At 38.1% G+C, this 22,148-nt stretch overlaps 1 protein-coding gene across 1 annotated transcript; it reads right to left on the reverse strand.

Moving 5' to 3' along the window:
• Positions 1–4,225: 4,225 nt before the first annotated feature.
• LOC129245050 (cytochrome P450 6a8-like) lies at positions 4,226–6,239 on the reverse strand. Its single transcript, XM_054883013.1, has 2 exons — positions 4,854–6,239; positions 4,226–4,778 (listed from the first exon to the last, which is right to left on the reverse strand). The coding sequence occupies exons 1-2, from the start codon at positions 6,001–6,003 to the stop codon at positions 4,351–4,353; spliced, it is 1,578 nt and encodes a 525-aa protein (XP_054738988.1). The 5' UTR covers positions 6,004–6,239; the 3' UTR covers positions 4,226–4,350.
• Between the last annotated feature and the right edge of the window lie 15,909 nt (positions 6,240–22,148).

Genomic DNA, 22,148 nt, shown 5'->3' on the forward strand with positions numbered 1-22,148 from the left:
AATTTTTATAAATTTTGAACAAAACTTGAAACTTCTATTAATATATATTTTTTTTTGTTATAGAATGAATTCTAATTTTTATGAAATGAAAAATAAAAAAATAATGGTCAAAATGTGAACAAAGTACACATTTCTAGTTTTCTTTTTATTTTCAATCTGTTTTTTTATACCTAATTGGGCACTTTTGATTGATTGCAGATTTTAACTGAAAAAAAAAGAGTTTTAATTTTAAGAAATAAAGAATTTTCCATATTTTTTTGCTCAGAGTTTCCCTATTTTTTGTAAAGGGTCTTTCAAGAGACGCGCCTAGATGTTGTTTTGAGTGTAAAATCCCGCAAACAGTCGATTCAAGAATGTCTAATTGTTTGACATTTATGAAAGTTTTTCAGAACACTTCGGGCTACAGCAGCAACATTCTCAACAGAACGTTCAGTTTTCGGTCTGCCAGTTCTTCCTCTATCCTCGATAGGACCAGTTTCTCGAAATTTTTTCATCAACCTTTGAATTGTTGGCTCATTTGGACGATTATTTCCACGAATTTCCGCATAAGTTGTTCTTGAAGATCAAATATTTTCATAATAAGTTTAAATAATTTTAACGCGTTATTGAATGGTGTAAAATTTTACAATTGGTTACTTGTCAAAAGTGAGAAATTACGTATAAAAGGTACCGTGGAGGAATTATTCATTACTGATATCAAAGCGTATCTTTAAAAAAACCCTTTATATGTATATTAATACACTAATCCTTGAGTAAATATGTGGCGCAGTTGAGTGTTTTTATCTATTATTTGGCCGCCTTAAGTTAGGCGCTGAACAAATGTGATTATTTACGTACACTCACAGACTATTTGCATGGCCGGAAAATTACAACTTGTTTTCGCTTCGATACTACAGCTGGCTTTCAGCGCAGAGCTTCCAGCTATCATTTGCCAGTTAAACCTTACCGAATAAATATGATAGTAATGTAGGACGCTATCGCTATCGCTCTTGCTCCCACTCATTCCCTTCGTACCACTTCCAAGCTAAACACCAAACCTCGAAGCTGCAAATCAACAGCCTTGTTGCTTATCTGCCTAACCAATGCTCTGTACTCAGTGAATAGTCATATTTAATTTAGTTGCTACCATCTGACATGTCTGTTCATAAGCAGCAGCGTATGCGTATGTGTCTAAGTATGCACACACACACGCATGGGAGTGTGTACTCAAGTGAATCTTAGTGTGTGCTTAACTATTGTGTCAGAATTGTTTAATTGCTGCATTCAACACCATCAGCACCAGCAGCAGCAGCAGCAACAACAGCAGCAGCGGTAACGGCAGCAGGAGCGAATGCAGTCAAAAGTGCAACTCATGCAAGCACACGCACGCCAACTCACGACACACGACACCACTTGTACTCTTCCTCATGGTGGCCCTTGCACTTCACCCAGCAGCATACATTCATACATACATACATATGGACATGGTTGAATGAACGCTTAGTTGCATTTGTGGCATTGCTCGCAGTTGCAGCACAAGCAAAGCTCAGTGTTTGGTGATGATGAGTTCCGCTGCTGATGAGCAGCCCAAAATTTGTAAGGTCATTGCGTGCGTGCGCGCATCGCGTAGCCAGTGCATCTGTCTGTCAGTCCATGTAGTCGTTTATAGAAGCGAAATAAACTTGTTGGCTTGTGCATAATTTGAAGATACTCCAAAAGTCGGTTGAATTCGTCTGTGAAGAGTGGTTTTGTGTGAACAAAGAGAACTCATTATTAGACAAAAAGTGGTTTGTGTAGTTGTTGGTATCGAGCGTCTTTGAAACGGGGCTTAATTCGACTGGAGGGCCACTCTTCGTGCACTTTAAGGAATTACTTTTTTGTTGTCCTACTTCTAAAATCCGCTTTTGCTCCTACTTGGTCACTAATCCCAATCTGGCACAATGCCCGCGCACGCTATTGATTCCTATCGAGCTGAAATTTTACACTGACGACTGCGGGTTTTTCATTGGGTTCTGTTTCAGCTACACCAGCGCGCTACATTCGAAATAATTCTTCGTCGGTATGGCTGATGAAGTTTATCAATTCATTCTTCGTCTTAAGAAACCGATTATTGTTGTTGTAGCACCATAGGCCATATATCGCATATATTCTTTGAATATGCTGCTGGAAGTGCTGCTCTCCACCAAGCATAAATCGGTTAATGTTTCATTAACATAGACTCCACTGTCTAGCAAACGAAAAATTTCCCCTCCTTGTCCGTATCTTTCCATCTCAAAGTCTATGAGCACTCTAAGTATTTCTACACGATATTTGGACTGCTGATTTTCTACCTTCGAGTTACCCTTAACCAATCTTTTTTAAATAACCTCCTTCTCTTTTGAAGCCTCTCTTCATTTTAAAGACTAACAATGCATTTGACATGAGCCTTTAAAAATGCGTGGTGCGAGGCTTGATTCTGGGCTCTTATTTTCAGTGAACTGGCGTCTCCCAACGAAAAAAACCAAGAAAGTCAGCTTCAAATACCTTTTCAGCATCTCGCCCGCCATCGGGAAATACGCTGCCACAAATAGCGCTTTTTGTATCGAATCGTCACGGGAGATGAGAAAATGTGCCTATGGATTAATATGAAGTAAAGAAAGCAGTGGGTGACTCCGGGAGATACACGTTAACGTCACAAATAGCTGTACATTGTCCTGCTACATCGCGTGAATGAAGCTATTTGACTGAAAAGATCTAATGGACATGGTCAAACCATTCTCCTTCACGACAACGGCAGGTCCCATACTGCACAAGCCATCAAAGCCGCATTCCGGTGCTACCTTCGATAACAAAGACGTTCCGCCAAAAATCGCCTGGTCTGGTGTCAAAGACGTTGTTGAGACCAGGCGATTTTTGACGGAACGGCATCAAGAAATTGGTCAAAAGGTGGGAAGAGGGTATAAATAGCAACGACAAATATATAACTGATGAACTTATTGATATAGTTAATGTCTTTTCTTAAATAAAAGTCTTCGTTAAAAACGTTAAGAAATTATTCCCCAACCTAATATAAATAATTGCTACTCACACCCTTTATTGGGTGTTTGGCCGAGCTCCTAGTCCTATTTGAGGCAACCTCTTGGTGCTGACTTCTTAAATTGAATTATAAGCTCATTTTTATTACTCTCAACTCAATTGAGTTTTGGCTATCCCACTCAGTTTCCTCTCGCCTGACCCGAGCTGAGCTGCTTTGGGATCGAACGTTTTTTAATCGGGCTCAAGGTAGTTATTTTATTTGTCTTTTCAATTTTGCCTTCTTTATTAAAAGTCCCATACGGGCTTACTTGAAATATTGTGACTCGATGGCTATATTGAAAAGGGTCCTCTCATTAAGGCATCCTGAATCAGAGGTACTACTGAATTCAAATTTTACAAAGTACAGGTAAGTTTTTACACTCCATAAGCAAGTTTTATGTTAAAGAACATCTCCTATGAAGAATATCACAGCTCTAAGTTAGTTTCTTAAGCCGATTAAAACTTTCGGAGAAGAGTTATGCCATTCTTTGGGCTATGAGCAATTTTCAATTTGGTCGGTTGGGGATCAACTCCAGATGAACGAGCCACCTTTTAAAATTCGGAAAGTGCTATAGTCTTGATATATGAAAGATATGACTTTTAAAACTCTGAGTGTTCGGACTGTTTTGTTTTTTTTTAATTGGAAATTACAATGTTACCTAATTTTTATTACTAGTGGAGAAGACGTTGGAAGACGCATTTGTCTCAGGTATTGGTTAAATATGAATGCAATGGTTATATTAGAGATCTTGGAACACTTGATAAGTGGACTTCTGTGGTAAATTTTATTTGTTTTTCAAAATAAAAAGGAAAAAAAATTAATGAAAAATTGACTTTTGGAAGTAAAGCGAGGATAAAACTTGCGCGATTTCACTCGGTATCTTGATGAAATGTTTTATAAGGCGTCTGTCTGTTGTTCGTCGTTTTTTTAATACAGATTCTTCAAAGCTTTCGAAGAGAATTCGAGAATTCGACTCGAGACAAAAGGGGGAACATTTTTAGGCGTCATTCACTTTATTTGTTGGAAACCCAAGATCCAGTTCAATTATTGATTAATATTTTATTAAATTTTGGGGCCGAAGAGTATCAAGACACCTATTAGAGGCCTAAACGCGAGTAGTACATTTCAATTGGAACTTAAACGGGATTTCTTTTGAATTTTGAATAGATAAGAAAAGTACAAAACACAAACTTGTTGTAATGTCAAAAAGAAATGGAAAGTAAAATAAGTTTATTTAATAAACTGTAATTATAATGTAAAATTTATGTTAAATTTGTTGATATTAAAAATACAATAATACTCTGAAATCCATTACTTCATTTTGTGCCTGCGATTGGCTCCACATGCAAATGAATGCCATCGTTGCTCGCCAACACAAAACTTTCTTTTTTAATATCTAGCGGCACTTTAGTCTTAGGTGCCAGCGTGAATTTGAAATGTTTCAGCAATAAAGCCAAGCCCACCATGGCTTGCATTTTACCGAAGCGCAGTCCAATGCAATTGCGTGGCCCCTCGCCGAAGGGCAGCCAAGCCATAGGATGGCGCTTGGCTATTGCCTCCCGTTCAAAACGTGTGGGGTCGAAACGTTCGGGATCAGGATATATTTCGGGATCGCGATGTATAGCATCAATGGGTATAACAATAACCACACCTTTCTCGATTACATACTTGGTATTCGGCACCTGATAGTCGTTCAGTGTCTTGCGCAGGGTTATCGAGGCGACGGAGTATTTGCGCAGTGTTTCTGTAGAGAAAATAAAAAAAATACGAACATTAATCATTCAAATTAAAAACTTTCCACCACCACTCGCTTACTAACCACAAAAGATCTGGTGCAAATATTGCATTTCACGCATACACTCGTATGTGAATTGGCCATCGAAACGCGCCAATACCGTCTCAATCTCGGCGCGCGCCTTCGCTTGTATTTCCTGATTCAATGCGAGCTCATACAGCGCAAAACCCATTGTACTAGAACTCGTTTCAAAGCCAGCGATGAAGAAAACGAATGCCTGCGCAGTAATCTGCTCCAAACTCAAGCCATCTTCTTGCTTTTTCAGCTCCAACAAGAGATTCATAAAATCATTGCGCTGCACACCTTCTTTCTCTCTGTACGCAGCGGTATCGTGCACTACTTTCTGAAAGAATTCACTGATATCATCTGGAGTCATTTTGATGCCCAATTTACGAGATAGCTCTGGGTAGGCCTGCGCAAAACCGAACACAACGCGACCATGTCTGCGTTCACCAAAGATCCTTCTGCCCATAACGCGAAATTGTGTGTCCGGTTCGTGCAAACTATTACAATCCAGTCCGAATGCACAACTACCGATGACATCAGTGGTGAAGCGTGCCAGCAAATCCCTAATTTCAATACCCTGCATTGAGGCGTCATCACTCGTCACAGCGTTTTGTGCCTTGTGCGACTGAGTGGAGCCGTTAGCTTTACCTGAATTCTGCTGCTCCACTTCTTGTTGTAGTACCTTTACAAATTCCTTTGCCACCTCCACCACCGTTGGAAACATGAACTTCATCTTGGCTGATGTGAAGGTGGGCGTTAGTTTGGCGCGCACATTCCGCCAGCTTGTACCGTCCAAATTGAACACATGCGCCGAAATCGGGTCATCTTTCTCATTGTAGTATGCGCCGCGACTGCTGAAATTCCCGAAATCTTTAACTAATATATGCCTTACAAGATCGAGATCAAAGATCACTGCCGCAGCACGCATCGACAAGTAGAAGCCACCAAAAGGTGCGTCATGTTTATATTTCTCATAGAAATCGCGAAACGGGTCGCGTATTGTCTGAGTACGTCCCACACCGGCCAAATTGCCATGGATCAAGGACGGTTTTTCGTGTATAATACCACGATCGGCCCAGTAGTTCAAACGCTTACGCCACCACACGAAGAGCAGCGTAACGGCGGCAATGAAGAGGTAAAAGGGTATCCAAAGCGCCAAATATTGCATTATTCCACACAAATAATATTTATGCGCTTGCACTTATTTTTTTATTTTTATTTTTTTTTTTGCTTTTGTTTTTATTTTTTACTGGCGAACGTAAGAACAAATGAACAAAAGCGCGTTCTCTAGCGAAAGTCAAAGCACAAACTGATGGGATGCAGCGGTCAAAAAAGCAGGCGAGCTAGTAAAATAGCAAAAACGATTCTGGGAACGAGTTTGTACGACAAACGCGACACTGGGAAACCGGCTGTGTTTACTGTGTCAGCCGCTCGTTGTGGGTCTCGTTTTATTGTAATTGATAATGAAAAACAGGGTCTTTAAAGCTCGAGTTTGTTTTTGGAATTTAAATAAAGCACACATTGTGCAACACAAACAAAATTAACAAGATTCCGACAAGGAATTCTAGTAGAGGGCACTGAAATGAATGTACGGGTATCGGCTATTTGCAAACTAATGACTGAATCATGAACAATGAATCCTTACGGCAAATCGACATAGAAAATTATGTGATCTTTACATTTTTGGTATAAGATGTGTTCTGCAGCTATATGTGTTATAAAATGGGGAACATTTTAACCATCTAACTGCTCAATAAATGGGCGTGTTTTAACTCTTTTGCGATAAAGGCAAAAAATATTCAAAATAATGAGTTAAAATATGTCAAAAAATTATTTGCCGTGTAATTCTACTATAAGTTTTGTAATACGCCACAGCTCAGAATCCAACTTAAGCGCCTGAAATAAAGCCGAAACGGGAAATGTTTTTGGTGCGTTCTTATACACGCCCTTGATTAAGGGCGCCGTTACTAGTGGCATGTCACAAGCACCCTGAGCAAAAATGTAAATTTTCTTAGACACCCCATAAAATTTGCTAACCGAAAAATAAAAGCCTAATCGGAATTCATCAGCTTTCAAGGCAATTTAAAACACTCCGCTATTGGTACAGATGCGGTTTAGGCAGCATTAAAGATGCAGCAGCAATCAAAATAAAAAGTAACTGAAACGAGGGGCTCTGCAAAAAATACACTGCTAAAAAATTACTAAAATTTAACGGAACACTTAAAACATTCAACGTTAAAATGAACTCCAACTAGAGGGACCCTGTAATAAATACACTCCTAAAAGAGTAACTCACACTTGAGGGACCCTGCAGCAAACGGAATTTGTTAAACGACAAAATGCAACACGAACACTATTGTTGTTGTGGTGATTTTTTGTTTTTCAGTAATTTAGTGACATTGTAGGTTTTGCTATCACTTAAACCAGCATGCTAATCATGACTCAGGTCTATGTGCATGTTTATGACAATTTATATCTAACATTGTATTCACGCTATAGTTTATTTAATGACTTACTTACTTACTTACTTAGGTGGCCATGACAACCCGTTACCGAGTTACAGCCGACCTCACTAGCTCTCTCCAGGCGCCTCTGCTCCGCGCGCGTCTTCTCCAATTCTGTACACCAAGCGAGCATAGGGTTTCCTCCACCTGGTCTTTCCACCGGAGCAATGGTCTTCCTCTGCGTCGCCTCCCTTGGACTTCGCCCTCGAACACCTTCTTTGCTGGAGCTTCTTCATCCATACGCACGACATGCCCTAGCCAACGCAGGCGTTGGATGGCGATGCGTTGAACTACGTCAATATCGGCGTAGAGCTCATACAGCTCGTGGTTCATTCTTGAACGGTAGTCTACGCCAACGCGCACAGGACGGAAGATCTTACGAAGAACTTTTCTCTCGAACACCCCAAGAGCGGCTGCATCGCTTTGTGACACTACCCATGCCTCTGCGCCATAAAGCAACACGGGTATGATGAGCGTCTTGTAAACTGTCAGTTTGGTCATGCGAGAGAGGGCTCGACTACTCAATTGCTTACTTAGCCCATAGTAACACCTATTAGCAAGAGTGATTCTCCGTTTCATCTCCAGGCTGATATCATTGTTGCTGCGGTGCCAAGATAAATAAATTCTGGCACAACTTCGAAAGTATAGTTGTCCGCAATGGCGTGCGTTCCTACACGCCGTGTGTTCCGCGTTGTGGACGGCATATACTATGTTTTACCCTCGTTCACCGCCAGACCCACTCGTGGTGATTCCTTCTCGATAGCAGAAAACGCAGCCGTGACATCTCGCTTACAGCGGCCGATAATGTCAATGTATTTAATGACTAAGCGAAAAAAATACGTGTTGTATTTTAGTTTGTTTGTGATAATCACAGATGAGCTAAGAATACAAAGGGCTGCGCATATCGCCAGTCGATTATTAAATAATTTAAATGAATCTAGGCTAACTTGCTTAAATTTTGCTTTCAGAAGCTGACTATTTTGATACTCTCTTATTAGCTTACTCAAAAAATACATCTACAATTATATCCCAGCAAGGTTACGCTCATTTTTCACTGCAATTTGTGTTACCTTTTATTCTACAACTATTGGAGGTGAACACAACTACTGAACTTGAATTAAGACTGACACACATGAAGTGGCTCTCAGTCAAATATGCGTAGGAGTTTACGGAATACTTACGCATCTTGACAATTATTGACCAAGATAAAGCTACATCTTGACAAAAATTTGACGAGTGTTGGTTAGACTCGACAAAAGTAAGGCATGGGTGCACTCTAAGCATTAAATGTTGACAAAGTGGAAACCAAAGAGAGGTAAACTTCCATTTAAGAACCATTCAAAACCGCAGAGGTTATAGTTTATGGACTTACTCTGTTTCTCCGATTGCAAAAAAATTTTGTTGAGTTCTTGTGAACACTTCAAGGAAGGATTATGAGATTATTTTCATCTGTTAGGTGATGTTGTGATCAGGAAATTTAAATAAAAATATTTAAAAAAAATGTTGTTTTGAAAACTCAAAACTAAGATTTCCTGTGTAAAAGCATTTTGTCTTTGAATTGTAGGTGAAATAATGATCGGTCTAGAAGGAAACGAAAGTAAATATTTGCTGTAAAAAACACAGAATAATTTTTTTAATATCGCCTTTTAAAATTTTCTTTTCAAACTTCAACATACTTGAATTTTTTTACGATATTATAAAGCGAGTGACAAATATTCCAAACGAATAATGAGATGGCGCCTATCGTGGTAATGTTACTTTGCTCTCAGCGAATTTGACAACGAGTTACGTGATTTTAGCTACAGTATGGCCAGATTACCATTTTCATAACTTGATTTTGCATTTTTTTGTTTGTTATTTAGTCTCGGAGTTTTAGTTCTTTCCTCGTGACATTTTTCTAACCTGTTCTAATTAAAACGTAATGTTTATAATTTTGTAAGATATACATTTTTTCATAATTAGTTAAATAATTCACTCAGTTTTATTTAACTTTACTTTTTTTAACATCTGCTGGCATTGCCCGCGATTGCAGGTGTTGTTGGTGTTCTTCTGCTTTCAGCAGTAAAATCTTTCTCTCGCTACTGCAATGTTGCCTAGCTTTGAACATAAAAACGCACTAAAATGCCCATTTAAAGAAAATAAAATACCAAATTTCTATTGAATCACTTAAAGAACTTTGTATGCGTGACAAATCGTCTTTAAAATGTACGTTTTTTTTAAATAAATGTGTTATGTTTATGTACAATTTAATTTATGAGTTTTTTTTTTTTGTTAAGCGAGACTATTTTGTTAAGGGAACGACTTAATTGCTAAATTTGAGGTTATATAACTAGATGAGGTACTCTTTTTGTAATGTCAGTATGGTTTCTTTAGTATTTTCTTGTATTTTGTGGCTTATTTTTACAATGAATACACCTCTTTATGCCCTATGTCCCACTAAGGATTGATGGCCGGAAGAAACGATTACACCTCTATGGTTTTAATCCGCTTTCAGTAAATTCAAACGCTTTTTAAAATGTGTAAAAAGGTTTTCAATCTTAAGAAGAGTTGAGAGAGGGACATTTAATATTCTTGCATAACCTTAAAAGGTGCAAAAAATTAAATTCACACTTTCAAAATATCTAATTTTAAAGAACCAACTAATTTTCATTAGCACTAAAATCTTCCCAGAGTCGCCTTTTTTAACCTGCTTTTGTATAATAATAAAGTTTTTTTTTAACTTAAAGTTTCGGTAGCTTTAAATTAAAAAAAAAGGAAACAAACACGAATATTCAAAATTTTCGCATTTTGGGAACTAAATTTATTGCGAAGAGCAAATGGTTGGCAATACTGCACAACTCAGAAAAACGTGACGTCACGCACTCTCTGATGGGCGCAATCTTCTTTCTATCATTCTTGAATCTATTAGACAAGTACGTTTTCTTCACACTGTAAGTCAAATATTTATGAGTTTAAATAAAATAAAACTGAAGGGTTTGTGAACAAAATCGAATAATTTTTAAGAAATTTTTTTTAATTTTTATTTTAATTTCGGCATGTTTTCTTTTTAATTATGCATGTATGGGTACATTTCTCGATAAAATATATAAAAATTAAATTTACTTTCTTATTCCAAACTTTTTTCCGAATTTGTTATCCTTCGAATTGTAAGGAAATTAATTACTGGTCTAAGAGAAAACAAAATTTATGTTTTCTACAAAATAAATTTATGTTTTTACAATATTGTGTTTTTTTTTGTTCAAATTCTAAGTAAAATAATTATTAGTTTATCAGTTTAAGGGAAAAAAGTTTATGTTTTCTTGTTAAACTTTTTTTTTCAAATTGAAATCTTTGAATCTTTTCAAATTCTGACAATATTTAATACTTCTGTAAGTTATGCATGCATTGGTAGATGAGAAATGTAAAAAAAATCTCAAACGTTTTTTCTCACAATTTTGATTTTTTTTTTGGGCAAATTTTTTTCGTTTTTAAGAGAGATCAATATTATTGTTTTCTATAATCAAAATCGAAGAAGTTTTTACAAATTTATTTTTTTTTTTTTATTTCGACATATTTGATTTTTGTTAATTATGCATGTATGTATGTATTTCTCGATACAAAAAAAAACTTAAAAGTTTTAAAATATTTTTCCAAAATTTTTCTCCCAATATTGATTTCTTGTGCAAATCGTTTTTCTTCACATTGCTTTATTTCTTCCTATAGTCAAAATTGAAGAATTTTTTTTAATTTAGTTATTTCTTTTGTTTTTAATTTGTACATATTTGATTAATGCTAATCATACATCTATGCATGTATTTCTCAGTAAAAAATTAATATAAACTGAAATTTTTGTTTGAGATTTTTTTTTGAATCTTAACCATTCATTATAATCACTCGTTTGATTTTTTTGTGGAAGTCTTTTTTCTTGGCATTGTAAGTCAAACAATCGGTTAAAAAAACAATTTTGTTTTTCAAAATGAACCTTTTAATTTTTTTCAAATTTTGACATAACTAATTTTTTTTTAATTAAATAATAAATAAAAAAATTCTATTTTTTTTTTTTAATTTTAATATTGTTTTGGTTTTTATGAGAGTCTTAATGATCAGTTTGAGAGAAAATATAAATAGTGTTTTCTACAAAACTATATTTAAATTTTTTTTTTTATTTAATTTATATTATTTATTTATTTTTATTTATTTTTTTTTTTTGATTTTCAAATTTCGGCATACTTTGTTTCTCTATAATTAGGCTCGGATGTAAGCTTGGAATGTTTCCTTTCAAATGATGTCTAAATTTTAATGGCTTTTTCATGGCTTATTTCATTCCTCAATTTTGATCTCGAACGAACTTTTCCGCTACGGTGCAATGTAGTCGATCAACGGAAAGTTGTTAGATAAAATAAATAAATTTACAACACCGAACTTGGGTTTTTCCAAAAAATTTTAGATACCAGTTTTATGACGCCTCCGAACGCAGACGATTTTTATGAGGGGCTCTATCAGCTTTTTTATCATAACAGGAAAAATTTATACTACACAGTTTTTGTACATTAGTTTATACTCCAATGCAGACAAAATTTAAATAAAATTCCTCTCTCAAGAGGTGCTAGGCAAGAAAGTTTAAAAATGAAATTTCAAGGGCAGAACCATGAGTTATTATATACGAAATAAATTATTTCTCCGATTTATTTCCCTTACCAAAATAGTTTTTTAGACAAATTTTTAAGATCTTTACTTAATCAACTTGTTCCTTTCCAGTGATTTCATAAACCAGCAACAGTGTATTTATATTTAGGTATAAGCATTTACATTGCGTTATGTGAATCTGTATTTGCTTTTAATCTTCCGCATTGACTAAATTTAACTAATATTGATTGGCAAGTTGGCATCATTGAGCAGATTTCGCGCCATAGGACATTGGATGAAAATAGTCATGTTAAAATTATGCAACAATATTTAGCTAAATGTTAGTTCATTAGTTATAGTAACTTAGAGTATAAAAGAAATTTCAACTGCACAAACAATTCACTTATAATTGTGCCTCCAAAGTAAGAGAATTTGAAAAGTGATAGTTAGCGTGGTCTCCGCTCCGTACTTACGCAGTTCCGGGAAGTGTTATTTTTCTAAGAATTACTGTGTTTATGACCTGTTGTACAATGGAAATTTAAGTTGAAGGTATGTATGACATGTTGAACGTTTTGTTATCTTTTTTATATTTATTTAATAGGTTTTCAGACCGTACGAAATACGTACTTTAAAATTTGTCGTTTATTTTTTTTTTATAAGAAGTTTGTAAAGTTTTAACTAAGTTCGCACGAATCTGCACAAATGAAACATACATTAAAATATTCTTACGTATGTCCTCTTTAGGTTAGGTTAGGTGAAGTGGCTGTCCTACGACGCACCTAGGCCAGTTAGAGGCCCTTTGTGATACCACCGGAACTGTCCTATCCTACTCAACTTGGTCCTCTCTAAACCATTGTGTGGCCTTTAAAAAGCTAGCTATACTAGATAGTTTGAGATTTGCAACATCTGCAATGCTGTCCAGAAAAGCGAAACCGAGCAATCTCCACCGCCTTCTACACAGAGCCATGCACCCGCATAGAAGGTGTTCGATTGTCTCTACCTCCTCTATATCTTGACAGCTTCTACAGTAGTCATTAAATGGTACCCCTAATCTACTGGCATGTCTTCCTATTAGACAGTGCCCAGATAGGACACCTACTACAATCCTTAGATCCCTCCTGCCTAACTTAAGTAGACTCTTAGTGCGACCCATGTTCCATTCGGGCCACGCTTGCCTACTTATAGCGCAGGTGTTTAACTGCCTCCAGTTGGAGTTAGCAGCACTAATGGTGTATCTGTCTATCAAAAGTTTACATGTTGCCAAGGGCATAGGTATGTCAAGCCTGTCCTGACTAATTTGGAGCGAGGAGCCTAATCTAGCTAACTCATCTGCCTTACAGTTACCTTTAATGTTACTGTGTCCTGGCACCCAGAGTAGATTAATAGAAAAGTACTATGCAAGTGTTGTTAATAATTTGTAACACTCCTTTACTGTCTTAGACGAGTGTTTGCTTGATAGAAGCGATTTCAGAGCTGCCTGACTATCGGAATAAATGAAGATATCTCTAACAGTGACTACGCTTTTATTTAGCATTAAAAGGCTTTCTGAGATTGCCAGGATTTCGGCCTGGAATACGCTACAATGATCAGGTAAGCGAAAGGATAAATTGAGTTTAGAGCCGTCCGTATATATACTAACCCCGTTTTCGTTGTTTGTTAACCCATTCACCCAGTCCTCTCTGGATGGAAAATGGACTGTATAAGGCCTGTCTAGGTATGTATTCACCGAGTCACAAAAGTCGGTGGTATTAGGAATACCTGGAAACATCCCAAGTATGCGCGAGTGTCCCCATTTGTTTGTCTTGAGCATCGATGATTCCCTCAATCTTAGAGCCGCTTTGGCGGCCAGTTGTCTGCAATGTAGGTCAATTGGTAGTAGATGCAACATAACGCTTAGAGCCGAAGTTGGCGTTGTTTTGAGCGCCCCAGTAATACTGAGGCTTGCCGCCCTCTGAATACTCTCTAGTTTCTTAATGGAAGTTTTCTTATCAAGGGATGGCCACCAGACCAGGACTCCGTAGGTCATAATTGGTCTGACAACGGCCGTATATAGCCAGTGAACTATTTTGGGGGCTAATCCCCATTTTAAGCCTACAGTTCTCTTACAGGAATAAAGCGCCGTAGCAGCCTTCTTTATTCTTTCCTGAACATTCAGCTTCCATGAAAGTTTCCTGTCAAGGGTTAAACCTAAGTACCTGGCCTTTTCACCGACCAGCAAAAGAGTTCCGTTGAGTGTCAGAGGCCGACAGTCGGGAATTTTATATTTCCTTGTAAACAACACTAGTTCCGTTTTGGCCGCATTCAGGCTCAAACCACATGTTTTGGCCCAAGTATCCACATATTTTAAGGTTCTATTCATTAGACTGCAGAGGGTGTCTGGAAACTTCCCCCTTATTAATATAGCTACATCGTCCGCGTAGGCCACAACCTTAATTCTCCTCTCCTCCAGATCCAACAACAACTTGTTCATTGCTAGATTCCACAGAAGAGGAGAAAGTACCCCGCCTTGAGGAGTACCTCTACAGACAGATCTGCGCATCACCGAAGAGCCCAACGTCGAATTCACGAACCTGCTCGTAAGGAACTGCTCAATGAAATTTACAAAGGTTCCGGAAATGCGCAGGTCTGACAGCGTGTTCGTTATGACCTTAGGCAGGATATTGTTAAAAGCTCCTTCGATATCTAAAAAGGCTGCCAGTGAATAATCTTTAACTTCAAATGAGCTTTCAATTGATGTGACCAGTGAGTTTAGGGCCGTCTCTGTAGATTTTCCTTTACAGTAGGCATGTTGCGATTTGGACATACGTGAGTGGGGTATGCTATTCCTGATAGCCGAGTCAATCAGCTTTTCTAATGTTTTCAGTAGAAAAGACGATAGACTAATCGGTCTGAAGTCCTTAGATTTGGTATGCGAGCTTCTACCTGCCTTCGGGATAAAGATGACCTTAACCTCCCTCCATGCTGAGGGAATGTGATTTAACTGAAGAGTACTTTTGAAAATGGTTACTAACCACCCTGTGATATGAGCCAGAGGCTGCTGAAGTTGTGCCGGTATTATCCCATCAGGGCCTGGCGATTTGTACGGCTTAAAATTTCCTATAGCCCAAGTAATATTAGTTCCATTGATTATGTCTGAGATATCTGAGCTAATCTCAAATTCTGATACTCTGGGGTTGCAAGTTCGGGTAGGGCCCGAGTTATAGACTTCAGAGCTCCCCGGAAAGTGGGTATCTAATAGTAAACTTAGCGACTCCTTGGTAGAAGTCGTCCAGCCGTTGTCTGGCTTCTGTAAAAAGCCAATAGATGTCGTTGATCTAGCCAAGACCTTTCTTAAGCGAGAAGCTTCCGCTGTAGTTTCTATATCCTCACAGAACGACCTCCATGAAGATCTTTTTGCTCTCCTCAACTCCTTTTTATAGACTTTGAGTTGCTTGTAATAGAAGTCCTAATCGTCTTCCAAATTAGAGTATTTCGCCTTATTAAATAGTGTTCTACATACAATCTTATGAAGGCTAAGTTCTGAGGACCACCATGGGGGTTTTGTCTTCCCCTTGTGCCTGACAAGAGGGCAGGACTTATTTAGCGCTTTACAACATCTTCCGGTAAACAAATTGACTAGCTTATCTAATTCTTCCTCGTTTTCTGGATAATAAGGGGGAATTTCGGGAAGATTTCTCTCCAACTCGTAATTATACATCTGCCAGTTGGCCCTCCTGTAGTTCCTAAAAATAGTTGGTTGAGGGATTTCTTCTTCTACTATTAGTTCAATATAGCGATGGTCTGAGAAGGAGTGCTTCTCTAATACTCTCCATTGAACCACCTTATCTATTAAACAATCTGAGACTAGGGTGATGTCAAGAACTTCCTGACGATTCCTGATTATAAAAGTAGGATCGTTCCCACGATTACATAACAGCAATTTAGTACATAAAATATAATTGAAAAGTAACTCACCACGTTCGTTGATATCCGAGCTTCCCCATACAGAGTGGTGTGCATTCACGTCACCACCCAGTATTAATCTGCATTTGGAGGCTTCGCTGTCCGATATCAAATCTACCAACAGTTGTGGTGGTACAGGTTCTTTGTGGGCCTAGTACATCGATGCCATACGAAATTCGATGTCAACTGCTTCCCAGCTTACCGTCGTGAAATCTTCGTTGCTATATTTTGGGATTAAGAAAACGTTAAGTTTAGATTTAGCTAGTACGCATGTCCTACTTTTACCTGCACAGCTGGCAGCGTAAAGCTTATAGTGCGGAGCCCTCAATCCGCATATGCGCCCTTGTCTCACCCATGGCTCCTGAATGAGGACAATATCAGGATTTTCTGCCGCCATTAGTTCAACAAGGGCTGCTGTGGCTGCTTTACTGTGGTGCAGATTTATTTGAAGGAGCCTCATTGGTTACATCTGCGTCTACCTCACCCAGGAGCTCTTTCTCCGACAATAGGTTGACAAAGTCTTCTGTCAAATCCGCCCCAGAAGAAGCGTGTCCAATACTGTCGACATCGCCTATAGACTCCTTTTCTTGCACGTCCATCTCGCTAGACGAATCTTCATCATCAGCAAGCTGGCCTAACGTGTCGCTTCTGTATGTCCTGATTTTAATCTTACAGAAGCCATAATTGACTTCGCCATCGCTCTTCGCCAATGGCTCTAGTGAGTCCTCAGTCAGCAGTAACATGACTTGGATAGTGGCTCTTTTCGATTCCACCTCGGTGGTTGACTTCTCCTCAAAAGACTTGACAAATTTCCATTTGTCAGCTGGAAGATTAGGATTGCATGCTCTTAACAGCTGCATGATATCCTCAGGCTCTGATAGAGTTGTTGGTAACCAAACTCTTGCTCTTGGACGAGACGGAATTTCCTTCTTCTCTACCACCGCCAGCTTGGCACCGGGATATACTTCGCCAACTTTAGAGATGGCAATCTTGTAAAGCTGCACCGACCTTTCGTCGTCGCAAGCAACTATCTTTATTTGACCCTGATACCACCCTGCATCTGTACAGGAAGGAGGAGGCCCAGGGTTGCTGATCATAACCTCCATCGCTACATTCGTCAGCGCAGCATTCACCCATTTCCACTGGTTCTTGGGGATTTTTCCTTCAGGGTCGTTTTCGTCTACAACGCCTATTATGATGCGGTTTTTTGCAACCTCCGCAAAAGACTTGTGTGGCGTGACATTGTGCAGCCTTATTTTCTTTGCCTGCGAGCTGTCCCCCTCGGCTGACCTCTGACGCTTAGATATGTCCGGATGCACCGGACGCTCAATTTGGGAATTGGGTAGTACCGCCTTCGCCCACTCGATCGCCTCTTGCAGCTCCTTAGTGAGTTCTTCCCCAGCTGGTGGCGTTGAGTGTACCCTAGTGAGTAACCTGGCCGCATTGCGCCTTTCCTGGTACCCAGCCTTTGACGGGTCGGAAATTTTAATTGTAGGCCATTTCTGGACCTGAGAACTGCTTTTAGCGCTGACTGAGGTCGCAGTTACCTCAGCTTGACGACCAACTTTCGGTTGTCGCAACAGTTGCTTGTTTGGCTGGACCAAATTACCAGCCGTAGATTTGTTAGCCACCGAATTTTGACTAGGCTTGGCCTCAGTCGCAACTGGGGCTGAAGAGAGGCTCGTCAAGGACGCTGCCCTTTTTGCAGAGCTGGAAGCTCCTTCCGGTCCTTTAGCGGAGGAACCGGTCTCCATAGAATGTTTATTTTTAGATTTGTCAATATTCATTTTGGACCCACGAGTGTTGGAGAAGGAGAAGTCCGCCTACGCATAGCTCCTCTTTAAGGAAAAATAATTTCCAGCTGCGATGACCTGCGACTGCGCTTGATATAGGGTCTAATCTGTACCTATGTGTAGGATTTTGAAAAATGTGATTCTACCAAGATTGCTGATAAAGATTTTTTTTTGTTTCAGGTGTAAATTTGAAGTGTTCATTTACGCGCATGCATATTCTGGACACGTGGTTATGTTACAATAGCATTAATAATGATGTTGATAGATGTTGCCACGTACTGAAGAACATAATTCAAGCTTTACCAAACTCTGAGAATTTAACCTTAGAAGACGTTGAAAATCGTGTTTCTTGGATCTGTTCACGGATTTCTCGATACTGGAAAAAAGTGCAAAGATCAAAAACCAGGCTGATTGCCAAGTACAGTAATTGGTTAACTGGTTAATTTGTTATTAAGAGACTTTATTCATTCAAAATTGCCTAACGCTTTACCATCTTATAAAAAAGTTCTTGACGCAAAAAAACGGTGTTACCCAACAGGAATTGGCGTTACAGAATCATCTGCCGAAATTAATTTACAATGTTTGTTGGACCACACATGCTCTCGAATTCTCGAATCTCAAAAACCAGTATTGGTAAATATATCTGAATCAAGTTGCACTGAGTATGAATTAGTAGGTAAATGGGGTTTCGATGGCAGCACTGGACATAGCGAATACAAGCAAAGTTTTTCTGATCCGAGAACGAAAGATGGAAGTTTAATTGTTACATCTTATGTACCCTTGAAACTAATTTGTAAATCGATTACCTCTGACGCAGATAAGATAATTTGGAAAAACCCTCGCCCATCGTCCACAAGGTTTTGTCGGCCTATGCGTTTTCAATTTGCTAAAGGAACTAAAGCTCTTTGTGTTCAAGAAGAAGAGTATTTTAAAAAAGCTATTAGTGACTTGAATCCGACTGTTGTTAAAATTGATAACCATAGTTATAAAGTAAGTCATTCTTTACAATTAACTATGGTTGATAGTAAAGTGTGCTGTGCTCTTAGTGACTCATCTACGAGTAAATGTGATATTTGTGGTGCGACTCCAAAAGAAATGAATGACTTAGAAAAGTGTAGAAACAAACAAGTAAACTCCAGTAGATTTGAATTTTGTTTATTACCCCTGCATTCTTGGATTAGATTTTTTGAATGCTTTATTCATGTTTCTTATAGAATCGAATTTAAAAGGTGGCAAGCACGTTCATCTTTTTAGCTAAGAGAAAGGAATTGGTTCAGAGGGAGTTTAGAGAACAATTAGGCTTGATAGTTGACAAACCGCGATATGGAGGAAGTGGCAACTCTAATGATGGAAATACAGCACGAAAATTTTTCCTTCATTCAACCATATCATCCGAAATCACAGGAATATACAAACACGTTATAGACAGATGTAGTTGTCTCCTACAATGTCTTTCATCTGCTTTTAAAACTAATTCGAATAAATTCAAAATATACCCACTAGACACTGCTAAAATTCTAGTTAGTAAATATTCATGATATAATTTACCTGCATCAGTTCATAAAGTGCTCATTCATGGGTCGGAGGTAATCGATCATTGTTTATTATCAATTGGAGAATTATCAGAGGAGGCAGCTGAATCATGTAATAAATTAGTGAATCAATTCAGACGTGACAATACCAGAAAGCACTCAAGAACTGTAACTAACACGGATCTTTTGCACAGGCTTCTTCTTAATTCCCATTCATTTATATCAAGTCTACGAAAATTACCATGTAAAAAGAAATCTATGATGTCAAGAGAAGTGTTAGATTTATTGAGTAAAGAGTTTTGTATTTCTAAGTACATTAACTTTTTGGGAAGTGAATATTTTATTGTTTTCATAAATAAGAATAAGTTAACTGGCATCAAAGTATACTTTATGCTCATCCTTTCGGAATTTAATGTTTTTTTTATTACTGTTTATAATTTAAGATTTATGCAAAACTTTAAACGAAACAAAAAAATTTTATATAAAAAATGTGTGTACCTAATTTTCCTTTGACTTTTTATATTAATTATATATTACTTTATTATATATTATAATTGTTATATCTTATATATATTCTTATTATATATATATTACTTTTTATATGTCTTAATGTTTTTTTTAACAAATAAAAACATTTCTCAACTTAAAAACATACTAAAAAGTCATTTATCACGTCAAAAGTTCTTATGACCGCTCTTCCTACGCGGCGGGACCACTGTGCTATGATAAGTATTACAGTGGTGCACATGACCATAAGATATTTATGTATTGAATCACGCTAGTAGTAGGGTGGGAGCTGTTATATCAATAATACCATTCACATTCGCATTCACAATTCTCCTTCCTCTTTCTCTCGCCTTTCACTGACATCAGCACAGCTCATTTTCTTTGCACCGCAACATAGATAAGATTTCGCAATATTTGTATTAAGGCGCTCAAATGCATTTGTCATAAGTGACAAATTTGTCAACATTCTGTAAGTACAGAACTAAGTCAAGATGCTATATTTGCGTTCTATTTTCCATTTCAGCCCACCACCCTATTCTTTTTCATACTTGTGCCCAAAAAAGTGTGTGCCGGACCAATGTTATCAGAGCGCTTTCATTGGCCACACCAAAAGCAACAACACGTTTCTCTTCCACTGTCATAAAATTGGAAATTATGTGCAGAGTAAAATTACAGCAGTTCAGTTGCACAATTTCGAGCTCATATTCTCCGTCCTATTGTCTGCTGAAGTGAGTACGATTGAGCTGTCACAGCGCTCCGCGTTGCTCCATTGAGCTATGCTTGGCCTCTCGTACTTGAAAACTTTTGTGCTAAATCATTTGTGATTTTCGCTACAGCGCGCTACATTCGAAATAATTCTTCGTCGGTATGGCTCACTTCCTGGCTTGCATTTAAGTTTATCTAATACATTCCTCTTCTTAGCAAACTCATTATGTTGTAGCAGCATAGGCCATATCGCAAATATTCTGTGAAAATGCTGCTGGAGTTGCTGTCCTCCACCAAGCATAAATCTGTAAATATTTGATTAACATAGACTCCAATGTCTAGGAAACGAAAATTTCCTCTCTTTGTTCCCATCTTTTCATCTCAAAGTCTATGAGTACATGTCTATGAGTACAAAGTCTATGAGCACTCTAAGTATTTATACACGACATTTGGACTGCTGATTTTCTACCTTCGAGGTACCCTTAACCAATCCTTTTTGAATAACCTCCTTTTCTTTTGAAGGCTCTCTTCATTTTAAAGACTAACAATGCATTTGACATGAGCCTTTAAAAATGCGTGGTGCGAGGCTTGATTCTGGGCTCTTACTTTTCAGTTAACTGGCGTCTCACAACGAAAGAAACCACCTTTTCAGCATCTCGCCCGCCATCGGGAAATACGCGGTCATAAATAGCGCTTTTTGTACCGAATCGTCACGGGAGATGAGAAAATGTGGCTATGCATTAATATGAAGTAAAGAATGCAATGGGTGGCTCCAGGAGATACACCAAAGACGAGAGTCAAGCCAGCTATTTATTCAAAGCAGATCATAATATGTGTTTGGAGGAACTGGGGGGACATGGTGAATTGGGAATTTTCGAAAAGAATGCCACAGCTACATCGCGTGAATGAGGTTATTTGACTCAAAAGATCTAATCGACATGGTCAAACCATTCTCCTCCACGACAACGGCAGGTCCAATGCTGCAAAGTCATCAACGCCCCATTCCAAAATCTCAAATGGGAGTCCTTCAGCATCCGCCGTATTCTTCTGACCTGTCAAACCATATAAAGGGTGTTACCTTCGATAACAAAGAGGTTCCGCCAAAAATTGATGTAGTTATTGTTCTTTTTTGTAAATAAAAGTCTTCGGTAAAAACCTTAAGAAATTATTCCCCAACCTAATATATTGTAAATAATTGCTACTCACACCCTTTATTGGGTTTTTGGCCAAGCTCCTAGTCCTATTTGAGGCAACCTCTTGGTGCTGACTTCTTAAATTGAATTATAAGCTCATTTTTATTACTTTGAACTCAATTGAGTTTTGGCTATCCCACCCAGCTTCCTCTCGCCTAAACCGAGCTGAGCTGCTTTGCGATCGAACGTTTTTTAATCGGGCTCAAAGTAGTTATTTTATTTGTCTTTTCTATTTTTGCCTTCTTTATTAAAAGTCCCATACGGGCTTACTTGAAATATTGTATTCCAAAGACTCGCCGGCAATGTTGAAAAGGGTCCTCTCACTAAGGCATCCTGAATCAGAGGTACTACTGAATTCAAATTTACAAAGCGCGAGTAAGATTTTTACACTCCACAAATTAGTTTTATGTTAAAGAACATTTCCTATTAAGAATATCATAGCTCTAAGTTAATTTCCTAATCCGATTAAAACTTTCGGAGAAGAGTTATGCCATTCTTTGGGCTATGAGCAATTTTCAATTTGGTCGGTTGG

The sequence above is a fragment of the Anastrepha obliqua genome, chromosome 4 (genome assembly GCF_027943255.1).
Source record: "Anastrepha obliqua isolate idAnaObli1 chromosome 4, idAnaObli1_1.0, whole genome shotgun sequence".
NCBI classification, from domain to species: Eukaryota; Metazoa; Arthropoda; class Insecta; order Diptera; family Tephritidae; genus Anastrepha; species Anastrepha obliqua.

What these genes read in the sequence shown, in the direction of transcription:
- LOC129245050 (XM_054883013.1), bottom strand. Translation starts at nt 6,003, where the DNA reads ATGCAATATTTGGCGCTTTGGATACCCTTTTACCTCTTCATTGCCGCC. An exon ending in TTTGCACCAGATCTTTTGTG is followed by an intron (nt 4,779 to 4,853) that starts GTTAGTAAGCGA and finishes TTTTCTCTACAG; the next exon opens with AAACACTGCGCAAATACTCC.